The sequence below is a fragment of the Thrips palmi genome, unplaced genomic scaffold, assembly GCF_012932325.1.
Source record: "Thrips palmi isolate BJ-2018 unplaced genomic scaffold, TpBJ-2018v1 HiC_scaffold_3, whole genome shotgun sequence".
Classification (NCBI taxonomy): Eukaryota; Metazoa; Arthropoda; class Insecta; order Thysanoptera; family Thripidae; genus Thrips; species Thrips palmi.
In genome coordinates, this window is record NW_023144630.1 from 9,558,092 (window position 1) to 9,573,835 (window position 15,744).

The following is a 15,744-nucleotide window of genomic DNA, read 5'->3' on the forward strand; positions in this document are numbered from 1 at the left end:
GCCTGCCAAGCATGCACTAACTAGAGCATACATGCCAAGTACACGCTTCCTGATGCAGAAAACTCCCTATCCCTTATGCAGTAAATGTATGCTTCAGTTAGCGTGTACATGGCATGTATGCACTAGTTAGTGCATGCCTGGCAGGCATGCGCTAGTTAGAGCGTGCTTGCAGGCATGCTCCAGTTAGAGCGTACCATGTACACTCTTTGATTTGTAGAGTAGGTTAGACTAAATTGTGCCCGAATTGAAAACTTGTCGAAACAAAAAAAGTCACTTTCGATGTACTCGTCATTTTTCATTTTTCATTTTTTTTCCAGTTGAACGGTTTAGACGCTATAACGAGCCCCCCCTGAAGGGGGGTCTCACTTGGAAAAATTCATATGGTTCGCAATCCTTAGAGACTACTGGTAAGTGTCCTTTCCTGTACTAAGTGTTTCACGTTGTGACTCTCTTTCAGCTTTCTTGAATCTGTCTTCCTCATTTGTAAGAGGCACGCAGGGCACCTCCGACCAAGGAAATGAAGTCAAATTTGAATAAAATTGGTCTGAAAATATTATTTTGGACTTGGATCAGCAAATTGGTCGAAGTCTAATGAGCTACGTGTAAATGCGCCAGGGGCCTCCGGTTATAGGGAATGCCAACAGGAGGCACGCAGGGCACCTCTAACGAGGGACATGCAGTCACATTTGCAATAAATTGGACTGAAAATATTACTTTGGACTTGGACCAGAAAATTGGTCGTAGTCTAATGAGCTACTTGCGAATGCGCAAGGGGCCTCCGGTTTTAGGGAACGCCAACAGGAGGCACGCAGGGCACGTCCGACCAGAAATCCACAGTCAAAATTGAGAACGGGCAGAGAGACGGTCGGACAGCATGCAGCCCGTCCCTCCGTCCATTTTGCAGATGTGAGTAACTCCACCCCAAGGTGGACCGAGATCTGGGATTGGGTCACGGATTCGGTTCAAACTTTGTGGGTTCAATAGGTACCACTAGGACCTATCAACCCTAAAAGGAAAGTTGGCTAGCTCAAATAGAACCTGAGATATTTGCATTTTTCTAAATTTGACTAATTTAGCGGAAAAATGTCGCTTTCTGATTTTTTTATGGTAAAAGTTGTTTGCTTAGTTCTGGCTTATGTTTCTTCTTTCTAGTCATAAAAAAAGAAGAAAAATGGTGGTAGGCCAAGTTTTGTACGTTGCTTGGTTTGGCCTACTCGAGCAATTTTGTCGAATTCATCGAAACTCTCATACCCAAAATACTCCACCTTGGATTTGACCCTGGTAAGTCTCATTTCACTTCTTTTACTCTAATGAACAATTGCTATATAGTCCCTAGCACCAACAATTCCATATAAGCCAGAAAATCAAAAACACAATTTTTCAATTTTCTACTTTGACCTATTTTTGTCGCTTTTGTCAAGATTAGGGCTTCTACATGATCTTGGGTGACAGGAAAGATCCTCCCTGCCCTCAAATTAGATTGTATCAACACAGACAAAGAGACCCAAACTCAAGGTGCACTAGAAATTTACAAGGAAATTGTTTCGAGCAAATTTTGCAAGTTTACGAGGGGTGTGAGGAATTTAAATCGGAGGAAAATGTGATGCTTCAGCCAAAAGTGGATTTGTGGTTCCTTAGTTAGCTTTCTCTGGTAGGATTGGTGCTCTTTTAACCATGAGAATGTTCCTCCTTGATAATCAGTGATAAAACCCTCATTCGGTATGGGGTTGTTGGACTTACGATTTCAACGCATTAACAAAGTAATGACCCATTTATTTAGGTTGTTTGCAACGTATAAGTTCAACCGCTTAGTCTCAATAACTCAGCCTGGTTCCATTTGGTTTGTTAATTTTTGAGACCAACAGGATGACTTAAGACCAAGGGGTTCAGCTTACACGTTGCGAACAACCAAAATAAATGGGCCATTACTTTGTTAATGCGTTGAAATCGTAAGTCCAACAACCCCATACCGAATGAGGGTTTTATCACTGATTATCAAGGAGGAACATTCTCATGGTTAAAAGAGCACCAATCCTACCAGAGAAAGCTAACTAAGGAACCACAAATCCACTTTTGGCTGAAGCATCACATTTTCCTCCGATTTAAATTCCTCACACCCCTCGTAAACTTGCAAAATTTGCTCGAAACAATTTCCTTATAAATTTTTAGTGCACCTTGAGTTTGGGTCTCTTTGTCTGTGTTGATACAATCTAATTTGAGGGCAGGGAGGATCTTTCCTGTCACCCAAGATCATGTAGAAGCCCTAATCTTGACAAAAGCGACAAAAATAGGTCAAAGTAGAAAATTGAAAAATTGTGTTTTTGATTTTCTGGCTTATATGGAATTGTTGGTGCTAGGGACTATATAGCAATTGTTCATTAGAGTAAAAGAAGTGAAATGAGACTTACCAGGGTCAAATCCAAGGTGGAGTATTTTGGGTATGAGAGTTTCGATGAATTCGACAAAATTGCTCGAGTAGGCCAAACCAAGCAACGTACAAAACTTGGCCTACCACCATTTTTCTTCTTTTTTTATGACTAGAAAGAAGAAACATAAGCCAGAACTAAGCAAACAACTTTTACCATAAAAAAATCAGAAAGCGACATTTTTCCGCTAAATTAGTCAAATTTAGAAAAATGCAAATATCTCAGGTTCTATTTGAGCTAGCCAACTTTCCTTTTAGGGTTGATAGGTCCTAGTGGTACCTATTGAACCCACAAAGTTTGAACCGAATCCGTGACCCAATCCCAGATCTCGGTCCACCTTGGGGTGGAGTTACTCATGTGTTACGCCCCCTTTTCTTCACTTTTTGGTTTTGTTCCCCCGTTGTTTTGCCTAAGGTCTGAACATTGTCAATATTTTTTCAACGAAGCTGTGGGTGAACAGAAAGGCGCGAGGTAAGTGTCCTTTCCTGTACCAGGTGTACCAAAAACCCCGTGTCAAAAGTAGAGGTATGCAACCCGCATGTAGCCGCGCGGGCGGGCTTGCCTATGCGCCGGTCTGCGGGGGCAGAGGTGCTCTAGGGTTGCCACCCGTCCCGGCCGTTCCACGAAAACGGTGTGACGTGTCTGCTTGGACAGTCCCCTCCCTCTCCCCCCCCCCCCTTTCCCGCCGGCGAAGCGGTATGACCTAGTGTTCTGCATTGGGCGGTCCGGCCGGTCCGGCCAATTTCGTTGCCCACGGAGCGACTGCAGCGCTGTGAACGCCTGGGTTCGCCACCGGCTGCCTCCGGAAGCACTCCCAAGTTTTCGGAAGCAGGCATGAATACACCTCCTCACCCCTCGCCCTAGGACAACGCGAACTGTCCCGATAGGTGCTGCCCTCTAGGCGGCAAAAATTGGCTCCAGCGGCTATCGGTCTGCCGGGTACCCGAGCGACCGACGGGGTCGGGCGGTCCACGGACCGCCCGAACCGACGGCAAGCTCGGGCCGGGCGGTCCGGTCCGAGCGACGGCAGCGCCATCGGTCCGCGCGAAACGACACGGACCGCCCAATGCAGAACACTAGTATGACCCTTTGCTTCGTCCACCCCACCCTGGTGCCCTAAATTTTCAGTCACGATGCATGGTAGTCAATCATTTTTATTAATCTTATCAATCATAATCACAATTTTATTATTCTTAATAATCAGTTTCATCTCAATAATCATTCAGGAACTCAGGGTCTCAGAGCACGTGCTGCAACAAATAAAGAAAACATCAAAATAATATCTTTCTGTGTTTGAGACAGTTTGATTATTTTTTTATTTCAATTTATCTTATTCATAATGGATGTGCTCAAAGGTGTGCCCTTGGCGAGCCAGGCATTGGCCGTACCGAGCAACGCCACATCGGTGCACCCGCTCGAGCATGGCCTCGTCCACCGTGGCGAAGACCGCCCGAATGCGATTCTTCAGCTCTTCGGGGTTCTCGGGCCTCGTGTCATAGACTCTGGCCTTGACATAGCCCCAGAAAGATATCCAATGGGGTTAGGTCAGGAGACCGGGCTGGCCAGGCAGTGGGGCCCCCGCGACCAATCCACCGTTGCGGATAGACCTGTCAAAAATAAAATTGTTAACGAATGTGGACCGGGCTAGGCGACTAGGCAAGACTGGTGCGACTCAAACAACTTACCTCGTCGAGGTGCTCCCGCACGGCACGCGCCCAGTGGGGAGGGGCGCCGTCCTGCATGAACCAGTGCGTCTCGGCCAAGTCAAGGGGCACGTTGGCCGCGTCAAGCAGGTTCGGCAGGTCCTGCTGGAGGAATTGCAGGTACCGTGGTCCATTTAGGGGCGGTCCATCAAAAAAATAGGGGCCTATGAGGTGTGTCCCTAAGATCGCAGCCCAGCAATTGACACTCCAACTAAAAATAATAATTAAAAAAACAATAATAATAACAACGATACTAAATAATAACTATAAAATGTCAGTTTTTTAAAAGGGCAAGTTTCTTACCGTCCTTGGACGTGGTTAGGTTTCATCCAATGAGGATTTTCAACTGAATAAAAGTGCATATTATGTCGGTTTATTGTTCCCTCACTGGTAAATGTGCTCTCGTCACTCCCGCAAATTTCACTTTGAAATTGGGGCCTGGGCGCCAGCTGCGCGAGCATCCAATTGCAATAGGCAATGCGATTCGCAAAGTCGTCCCCGTGCAAATCCTTATTGAGATGCACTTTGAAGGGGTGGCAGGCCGCCGACTTCAAGATGCGTCCGACGGACATGACGCTGGCCCCCAGCGTCTGGGCAATGCCCCTTTGACCTAAACAGACACAATAAAAATAAAAACATGGCTAATGTTTTCGGACGCATCCAGCGTGCCGCTGGACGAATCTTTATTTACCAGCATGGGGGTTTGCTTCAACGTGCTGTCGGACCGCTCCGCGAAGTGCCAGATCATCCACAACCCGTCAATTGCCTACCTTGGGTGCAACGAATGCACCGTGGATCCGCAGGTTTGTCTCGGTCCGTCGGAACACTGCAGGCGACGGCACCACTCTCCCGGGAAACCGCTCCGCGTAGAGCCTTCTCGCCGCACGTGGTTGGTTGTCCGCGTCCCGGTACGCAGCCACAATGTCGATCTTCTCCAAGTTCGAAAACACCATCGTCCATAATGAAGTGTCTCACAAAAACAAACTCGCACCTCGCACAGAGCTGCGACGACTGACGGCCTCGCTCCGCCTCGCTCGGTGCGTCGCCGGCCGGCCGCTCGCTCGACGCAGCGAGCGCTGCCGGCGCTTTGTTTACGTGACCCATCGTCTGCACCGGTGACACCGTCCGGCCAGCGTCCGGAGCGCCGGCGAGTGCTGCCACCTGTGTGCGACGCGTTCGAGGCTGGAGTAGCGACGAGTGGCAACCCTAGAGCGCCTCTGCGCCCGCAGACCGGCGCATAGGCAAGCCCGCCCGCGCGGCCACTGTAAATCAAATAGTGATACATCTCACTCTCTGAGGGGTGAGACATAATCGTCTCACCGAAGAAGGGTGATACTAAAATGTATCACCGAAAAACTGGTCGTACACGCACGTATCACCGAAAAAAAGGTCGTACACGAATGTATCACCGGAAAAAAGGTCGTACACGAATGTATCACCGAAAAAAAGGTGAGACATCAGCGAGATTAGCCCTTGTTTTCCTGGGGAAGTATCACCCTTTTTTCGGTGATACATTTGTGTACGACCTTTTTACGGTGATACATGCGTGTACGACCATTTTTTCGGTGATACATTCGTGTACGACCTTTTTTTCGGTGATACATTTTGTATCGCCGAAAATTGGTGAGATGTCTCACCCTTTGAATTACAGTGGCTACATGTGGGTTGCATACCTCTACTTTTGAGACGGGATTTTTGGTACACCTGGTACTAAGTGTTTCACGTTGTGACTCTCTTTCAGCTTTCTTGAATCTGTCTTCCTCATTGGTAGCGCGTCGTCGGTGAGCCTGGGGTTCCTCTGTCGAGACTTGTCTTAAGTGGCATGTTTAGAGGGAGGAAAGAACCTTGTCTGGACGCGCTATCAGGGAAAGCCAGTGGTCTTTCAACTTAAGCCAGTTAAAAGGGTGACAGATCGAGGTAGGCCTCTCATGGCTAGAGGTGAGCGAATTTTGATTTGGTTGTCAGACAGGTTCCTGACATTTTGACAAGATTTACACGAGTGTGGACATTTTTGGCCCGTACCGTTTATTTTTTGTACAAAAAATGACGTAGGGACGGGCATATAGTATGATCCCTGCTGTGCGTCCGTTCGTTCGTCCGTCCGTCCGTCCGTCCGAGGACTTCCCGTGGTCCGATCTTGACCAAATTTGGTATGCAGCCTCCTTGGGTGACCCTAAGAACCGCCCGGTGGCAGCAAATCCGATCCGAGCCCCGGGGGCGCTGCTGCAGGTGCATCATGGTCTACATGGGGTCGAGGAGGATCTCGGCAACGGATGCTGCTAGGAGGGCATGTAGGGGTATTTTTGGAATCGGGGCGACAGGAGAAAACCAATGGTGCCAGTTTCGAGCGAATCGGAGAACTTCGGACCCGGGTTCAAATCCCAGCGGTGTATTTTTTGAACATTCTTTTTATTCGAGTTTTTGTATTGTTTTTTGATGTTTTCGAGGGTGCTGATGACGAAAACGCCATTTTTTAACCCCAGACTCAGGTTTAATTCCCGTCAGGGTCAAACATAGGCGAAATTCGTGAGTTTCTTAATGTACGGGACGGGCCAAAGTTGCCGATCCTGTCATTATGCATAGTTATTCATGCACTAAGGTATGTATAATTGGTTCTTAATAATCCTGGCGAGTCTCTGATTGCCTTCTCTACAAACTCAAGTGTACACTCCACCTGGAGTGTACACGCATGTACACTTCAACCTGGAGTGTACATGCATGTACACTTCACCCTGGAGTGTACTTGGCACGTACACTCCAGGTTGGCGTGCCAGGTGGCTCATACCAGCAGCAGGGAGCCATCAACAGTGTACCTGAAGGTACACGCCAACCTGAAGTGTACATGCCAAGTACACTCCAGGTTGAAGTGTACATGCATGTACACTCCAGGTGGAGTGTACTATGTGCACACTTGAGTTTGTAGAGTTCGTGCGTTTCCTGTGAGCTGCCAAGGCCTCCGAGATCACGAAAACTAATTCACGGTGGTCTTCCGAACAACCGCTTGAGAGCAACACGACAAAAACCGAAAAAAGTGCGCTTTGTCTCGATTTTCCTTCATGTCCCATATTACCCCGTTCCACGGTATTTTCATATCACTCAAACCCAGTGAAAACCGACGTGTCCGGAATTACCCCACGCTGCCTTAGAGAGTGCTTGCAAGCACACTTCAGGCTGAAGCGTGCTTTTTGGTTCATTCCCTGAGGCAGTCCCTGGGTTTCTAGAGCATGTTAAGGTCCCTTTCAACGCACATGTCTGTAGAGTGATTGTGAATCAACGTAATCCCCAAACTAACTTTTCGCAGGCATCATCGGGCAGGCATGGGTTGAGAACCGATCAACTATGCGCAACCACCAGGCGGGCAACTTTCGCACTGCCAATCCAAGTGTGAGACAGTCTCACACTTGTAGGTGTGGGACATTTTGTCTCACACTTGCAAGCCTGAGACAAACGTGGCTCACACATGTAAGCATGAGACAAAATGCCCCATACCTACAAGTTTGAGAATTTCTCGCACTTGGATTGGCAGTGTGCAGGAGACAAAGAGTAACGAAATAGAACGATTTTCAGCACCTTTGGTTAAAAGGTGAAAGATCAAAGATGTGGAATTGAAACCGGATGATGCACACTATATATTTCTGTACAAATTTTGTACGAGACATCACAGTTTTTGGCGCTCAAAACATTTTCGGACAAATTTGTACTTGATTATTTACATAATTTAAATAATTGGGGAAATTTGTGCACAAAAATAATTGCATTTTTTTTTGGTACAAAATGTGCTTAAAAAGTGTGTGTACAAAAAACTGTGATGTCTCGTACAAAATTGTACATTGAAGAAAGTGAATGGAAATGGATCATCTCAACGAGATGAAAAGGGGTGTCAAAGCAGACCTACTGGACTTTGCATACGCAGAAGCTGTTTTCGTTCTTTCTTTTGCTCTTTGACTTCCGGTCCAGGGATTCCATAAAATACCCTTCAGAGAAATATTGAAAAGCCACGAAACAGAGGTTCCGTTATGAAGAAATGGCTTTGAACTGGCCTGTTGAACAACCAACGATCCGCCAGGATGATACTCCCTTACAATATTACTCACCTGAGGAGTATATACGTTCAGGACCAAACAATCCTCGCCCATTTTCAGGTCTGCCAAACTGCCTCCAGTTAAAAGACCAGGTAACTTTTCCATAACACTTTGCGCCGCATCTGGTGGCTTCTCGGTTAGGTAGGCCATGTCGCAAAGGAAAAAAAATTGAACTTTCCACTCATGTCGAGGGGTCCTATTCAAAAGATCTTATCTGCGCGTTCCCCCCAAGACAATCTTATCTTCAACGCATGCGGATTTCACCCAGTTTGACCAGTTGGGACACGTACGAGAGTAAGCGGAATATATTTTTACATGTACTGTTTGGTTTCTTTGATCTGTCATCTCCACATTTCAGTGAATTTTATCACAAATGATATTGATTTGTAGCTGTATTAAATGATCAAACTGAGTGAAATTAACCTGCGTTTAAGATAAGATTGTCTTGGGGGGAACGCGCAGATAAGATCTTTTGAATAGGACCCCTCGATGTGTGGACATACTTCATCCATATAAGAGATCTCGATGGGATGAGGATTCTTTCCGTCTTTGAAGATCGTTTACTTCTGTTGATTTCCTTATTTAATTTTGCATGTAGCGCGCATAAACCTCATTATATTCCTATCATATAATTCGTTATACTTTCACCATGTTATACTACACTGAAATGAGACCCGTTTGTCAATACTTTTCGTTGATGATGGACTTTATCGCAGTCGAGCAACGGGCGGAAAATGCTTTGGCAAAGTGAGCTTGCTGTCGTTCTGTTATCCGCGTACATGGGCTAAAGAAAGCGAGCAAAGTAAAAACTCATTCCATTTGGAATCAGCACAAAATGTTCTCAGTACGCTACTTACTAGGGTGGAGTGAAAATCTGGGATCTAAAAACTGGTCACGGGCTAAAGTACTTGAAGATATCCGAAGACTAGCTGCAATGCCCAATTTGACCCATCGGACCCCCTCCCAACCCCCGAGGGGATCCAAAGTGGGGTCTGTGTGGCAAAATTGACACTTTTTTTAACTAATAGCGGCCAAACCAGGCATCATTTCCAAAACGGCCCAAGTCAGGAAGATGCGGAATTTAATTACGAAGAGAATGGTATATGATTGAAAACTGTAGGATCACATCCTACACTTGGCCATTTTAAGCGGAAATATTCATTTTCTTAGACCAAGATCAGCCCTCAGTGGTCCCAAATCACACCCTCCTGCATAATTCGACGAGACAAGAAGATTTTGCTTTGAACATTATTATCGGGAACCTATAATTACTGAGATACGGCCTGCTCAAAGTGGGATTTTTGTTGAAATTTGGCCTGGAATTGGGAGCCTCATTCGTAGGAATAAGTAATTGGCAAGACTGCCCGTTGTCCGTTTCCCAATCACTTCACTACAAATCCAAAAGTCAGACTTCTCGCCTGGCGAGACATAAAAGTCTCGCCAAGTTTTGGTCAGACCTGAAAGTCTCGCCAAAATTTGGCCGGACAAAAAAGTTTCACCACAAAACGGTCAGACACAAAAGTCTCGCCATGTGTCTGACCGCCACACAGTGGGCGGAATGACCACTTTCGACAAGAAAAAGTCGAAATGTTGCGATGTGTGTATGAAAATTCGTATCTGAGGGTTTTAGGGTCATCTAAACACGTTTCTGAAGTTAAAAAACTATTGGACAGCAATTTGACATAGTTTACTAAATGACCTAAGTACAACTTTTGGGTAATTTACATGAAAAACTTCTTTTTCTTTTCAAAATTTATGTAGAACAAACAAAAACATTTTATTCTTCTGCGGAGGGAAGGAAAGTTGCCCTTCGCAGAAGAATAAAATGGTTTTGTTTGTTCTACATTAATTTTCATGTAAATTACCCAAAAGTTGTACTTAGGTCATTTAGTAAACTATGTCAAATTGCTGTCCAATAGTTTTTTTAACTTCAGAATCGTGTTTAGATGACCCTAAAACCCCCAGATACGAATTTTCATGTACCTATCGCGACATTTTTCTTGTCGAAAGCGGTCATTCCGCCCACTGTGTGGCGGTATCTGTAGTGAACGAAACGCGATTTTGCCGCTGCGCGCTCACACAAATCGGCCAAGAACTTCCGTTTGCGCAGCTATGCGCAGCTAATTTTTTTTTCCTCATGAAGTGCACACTAAAACCTATCAAATGCGCGCAGAGCGGGCGCCGGGTAACCTCAGGCTTTTTTCTACGCCCAATACGAAAATATTTTTTTATGTTTATTTACAAAGTTTGCTAAAACACACGCAGTTTTGTCATTTCTCAACCAAATGCGTTTCCGAAAACAGTTTAAGATTCGCGAAGGCATGCCCTTTCGAACGATATACTTGGATTTGCTTGTAACTACTTAGGTGCAGGAGAAAAACGTCTGTTAACATGGGTGTTGTTATAGTGAAAAAACGTGCAAAGGGCGTTCGCAGACTTTGACGTGGCGCACACGCAAAACGAAGACTCGTATGGAGAAATAAAAGGCAGATTTAGATTCAGCAAGCATTTTTCAGTCAGGAGAATGTGTTTGGACACGTAAGAAAAATATTTGGAACTCGGACTTTTTCTTGTCGAAAGCGGTCATTCCGCCCACTGTGCGCCACCCAAAGGCCGTAATGCGCCGGACGGTTACTGCCGAAAAGCCGGGGCCAGACACAAAAAAACTCGCCATTTTGTGGTGAGACTTTTGTGTCTGACCGTTTTGCGGCGAGACACTTTTGTCTGACCAAATTTTGGCGAGACTTTCAAGTCTGACCAAAACTTGCGCAAAGTATTTCCATCCAATTTGCAGTGTTTCCGGTTAAAAGTACAGAAACATGAAGATAGGAATCTTTTGGCTTGAGAATTTGGGAGAAACAACTAAAACCTTTCGCGTAAACCCCGTAAACCTTGGCGGTTATGGGCTCTAAGGAGAGTTCATCTATTGATACACAACTAATGTACAAAAATCAAAACTGGAATACAAATAAGAAAGAAAACGCGTTCTCTTTGCTTGTTTCATCAATTTCCTTGGGGTACACGGAGAAAAGGAGTTAGTCTTTTCGATCAAAATGGATTGGTAGTTGAAATCCGGCCGTGAAAACCATTCATCTGATTGCGGCAACCAACCATTTTTGGCAACACATCCATCAGCTGATCGTGATAACCTAAAGTTCGTCTGATTCGACTGGGGCACAGCCTATCGAGTAAGTCGATCCCTACGACCGAATCCTGACTCCACCACACAAATTTACAAGAAACCCTAAAAAGCTTATTGAAAAGTAAAAAAAACAACAACAATGAGTCATTCTTATCGGGTAACAATACCATGTGTTTTATGAAATCGGTTACGAGCCGGCCGTGTTCGTTCACGAGTGGCACCCGGAATACTTTGGTACCAAACCCCTGAAAGCACATGGACCCTTCTTTGGTTGCATCCCGAGTGCCACTCCAGGGATCGGCGGGCTGTGGACCCTGCAACAATAGAAAAAAAGTGCATAGTCCAGGTGCACTGTGGCAAAAAGCTGCGAAAAATTCTGTTAACAGATTGTGGTCATCCTACTCGTGTAAATCTTGTCAGAATGTCAGAAACATGTCTGAAAACCTGATCAAAATTCGCGCACCTCTGAAATCGGAAAACATCTCCTGACATTCTGTAGAACTCAAACCATCAATATCAGAGGACAGAACTTCAGCTTTCAGAGGTGCGCGAATTTTGATCAGGATCTCAGACCTGTTTCTGACATTCTGACAAAATTTACACGAGTGGGCCTCCGTAGCCCTCTTGTCAATATTCTCCGTAGGGCCGTACAATCCTGACCGTACAGTTCCGTAGGACCTTACAGTGATCTCCGGAGGACTACTATACAGTCTTTCAGGTCCTACGGAGAATACTGTGCGGTCCTACGGAGGATACTGTAGGAGCTTACGGAGAATATTGATACATGGGCTACGGAGAATGTTGGCAAAAAAAATTTGACAGAATTTTCCGGAATTTTCCGTACCTTTTGGCCACAGTGATGCACTGTGGCGAAAAAGCTACGGAAAAAATCCGCTAATATTTTGGTTAAGATTCTCCGTGGCTCTCCTATCAACATTTTCCGTAGGATCTCCAGGCACGGAGATCCAGCCGTAATCCTCCTCAATTGAAAGGTTCGTGAAGTATTGCAGCTTGTGATCTATTCTGAAATACATATGAATTGTTCTGTACTGACGTTTCTAATGAAAATTGATCGCCAGGAACAGACTTTCTTTACTGCTGCGCATATATCCCTCATAGCAGCAGTTCTTACTTTGAATCGAAGCTGGCCGACGGGAGGTTTGGCATACGGAACACCCAGGAAAGATGAAAATGTTTTCCCGGATTTCGATACACCTCGAATGCCTCGAAGAAAGCCCCCGCGGACTCGGACAGTGGGATCTGTAATTGATGACAGGAACACAAGCAACATAATTGAGACAACAAATTAACTGAATAACCTAATTTGATCCCTCTCAAAACCTTGCCGACGGTTTCAGGCCTTACGAAAAGCCACATTGTCAAAACTAGCTTGAGCATAAAAAGGAATTCAACTAGGAAATTAACAAAATTACTTCATTCAGTGTTTGCTATCGGTCTCACAGGCTCCGGCAGTCAGGAACCAAATTTCAACGAATTTGATGAGCGTATGTTACCGGAAAAGCCCGCAGCCCAGGTAAACCTGAGATTGCCTAGGCAAGGTTAGGTGTGCCCGTTTCAATTTCGGAAATGTTGAAATATTAATATCCACCTATCATTGCCTAGGATAATTTACGCCCAACTAAGATTGCCGAAATGGCCGTCGGCATTCTTAGGTTGACAAAACAAGATTACCGGATATCCTATGCTTACCCTCCACTCTCTCCTCCCCTCACCCCCCTCCCTGCCGTGTTGCTGGCTGTGTCGGTTGGACGAAATATGCTTGACGTGCGACAGGCCGCTGCATAACTCCTGTGGACTCGAGGAAGAATGTTCACTCTGCCACAAAGCTGCGTCCATCTCGATCCATCAGGCTTCTTCTAGGGAGCACCTGGTGAGGCAGGCTGCGAAGATGCTCAGAAGAACTGAGTTGGAGTTCCCTCCACTCACCGTTGGGGACACGGTGACTGTGCCCATTCCGAGCCCCGACCGCGCACGTGGGGATCCGCGTAACGTCGTCGGTGTCGTTGTCGAAGTAACTGATAGAGGTCTTTTCAGAGTAGGGACAACTAAAGGCACATGTGAAACTCTTTTCCCACGAAATGGACTCTCACTCTGTAAGGAAAAATTTCTGTCTTTGGACCAAGTTTCAGGCAGGCTCGTTTCCCTGAGAGGTCTTGCGTCTGCAGCAAGCCTTTCTGGCGGACAAGGATTCATTAAGTGTAATTGCAAGACTGGCTGTAAACATGGAAAATGCAAATGCAGAGCCAAAGGCGTAAAATGTAATTCTAAGTGTCATGGGTCCATTTCATGCTCCAACAAGTAGTCTGAATTTCTGAATTTAATTTAAATTTTGTAAATTGTTCTAATAAACTTTAACTCTTAATCCTGTTTTGTCAAGCAACTGTAGTTAATAAACTTTGTAAATTGTTCTAATAAACTTTAACTTTTAACTTTTTTACTTTTTAACTTTTGTCAAGCAACTGTAGTTGATAAACTTTGTAAATTGTTCTAATAAACAAACTTTTAATCAGGTAATCTTGTTTTGTCAACCTAAGAATGCCGACGGCCATTTCGGCAATCTTAGTTGGGCGTAAATTATCCTAGGCAATGATAGGTGGATATTAATATTTCAACATTTCCGAAATTGAAATGGGCACACCTAACCTTGCCTAGGCAATCTCAGGTTTACCCGGGCTGCGGGCTTTTCCGGTAACACGTACAAACAAACTGACCCGACTTCCCTCCTTGTCGCACACTTTCCCAGAGTCCTGGAGTTGTAGACACTTGCTGAACGACAGCCATCCAGAAAGTGAAGTATGCCACCTGCCACCCAACTGGAAAGGAAACAACAGAGCACACTGCAAATACAAGTGTGAGACGGTTTTAAACTATGTGGTGCGAACCGTCAAACCTCACGCTTGCAAGCACTGTAAATCCAAAGGCAATACTTATAGCACCTTTTTTGGCGATACAATTGAGTATCGCCAATAAACGGCCTTACGGAAAAGTATTGCCTTCAAAACGGCGATACACTAAAGTATCGCCAAAATTTGGCGATACTTTGGAGTGCTGCCACGATTTGGCAATAAACGTCGAACAAATCAAGGAGAGAAGACCTTGGTTTAATGCCGTGGTTTTGGCAATATCGAAAAGTATTGCCAAATTTTGGCGATACTTTTTTGTATCGCCGTTCTGAAGGCAAGACTTTTCCGTAAAGCCGTTTATTGGCGATACTCAATTGTATCGCCAAAAAATGTACTTTAGTATCGCCGTTGCATTTGCAGTGAGTGTGAGTCACGTTTCTCCCACGATTGGAAGTGTCTTCGACGGATCGGATGCCTTCGTCTCGCACTTGCAAGCGTGGGTGCTGTGGAATAGAACCACAAGGGAATCGAGAAGGGAATCATAGGCAGCAAGTGAGGGACTATAACCGTGTCTCACATTTGTAAGAGCCAGACAAACGGGGTATCATACTTGCAAGCGTGGGACAGACGAGGCATCTCTCTTAAAAGCGTAAAAATCTTATTTAAAGGTTCAGACTGCTAAGTCTTTCAAAATTGGTCCGAATTTTCAGATTTAAATGAAACAGGGAATTGAATTCATCGTTGCTCTGGGTTCGACTTTTCTTTACATCGGGAACGTTTCCATTTGGGAAGCCTCGAACCCGGTAAGGTTCCCCAAGATCCTTAATGTCTGGAGAAATATTCCCACCCATTAAAACACTGCTCAAAATGGCCTGCAAAAGCTTCACTCGTCGCACCTGACATCGCAGGACAGGACTGAACACGATGCGTCTGATGACAACGACGGTGGCCAGGACACCGCCAACGCGGCAGGGGATTTTCATCCAAACAATGAGCAGCAAACAGTAGGCAAAGTCGAGAGGCGCCACCAGAATTATTTCGAAAGTCGTTTTTGTCGCTGTCTCTCGCACCAGAGCGGGCCGCCCCACAAGTGTGACAGAGAGAGCGACGAACACGACTCTCGGAATCGGTCTGCGGGCCGGACGTGACCCGCCGCCCGGCAGGGTGGAGGGGGAGACGGCAGCAGTGACGCAGGAAAGTGCGAGAGGCTAAAAATGCTTTTTTAATGTTTTAGTGAAAGTCATACCGACCGATAGACACTGCAAAAACAAGAGATAAATGCATTATTGGCTGAGCGATAGCGAAGCCCGTTTCTCCAGTGCGGTTGAAAAGTTTTGTCTGTCTGTGTGTGCCGATCTGGCCGATCTGGCTGAGATTTTGCAGGCTCATTAGGTATATTCTTGGCTCGGCACACGCGAAATTTGACTACACTGCAAATGCAACGGCGATACTTAAGTACATTTTTTGGCGATACAATCGAGTATCGCCAATAAACGGCTTTACGGAAAAGTTTTGCCTTCAGAACGG

The 15,744-nt window shown here is 45.6% G+C and overlaps 1 protein-coding gene across 1 annotated transcript in view; it reads right to left on the reverse strand.

Moving 5' to 3' along the window:
- Nucleotides 1–15,200, reverse strand: part of LOC117647832 (carboxylesterase 1E-like) — a 41,213-nt gene extending 26,013 nt beyond the window's left edge. Inside the window, exons 1-5 of the mRNA XM_034389804.1 lie at nt 15,114–15,200; nt 14,086–14,187; nt 12,486–12,613; nt 11,521–11,667; nt 8,224–8,340 (exon numbers count right to left, since the gene is read on the reverse strand). Of these exons, the coding sequence (XP_034245695.1) occupies nt 8,224–8,340; nt 11,521–11,667; nt 12,486–12,613; nt 14,086–14,187; nt 15,114–15,120 (501 nt within the window). The 5' untranslated portion in view covers nt 15,121–15,200. The remainder of the gene's footprint in view (nt 1–8,223; nt 8,341–11,520; nt 11,668–12,485; nt 12,614–14,085; nt 14,188–15,113) is intronic.
- Nucleotides 15,201–15,744: the final 544 nt, after the last annotated feature.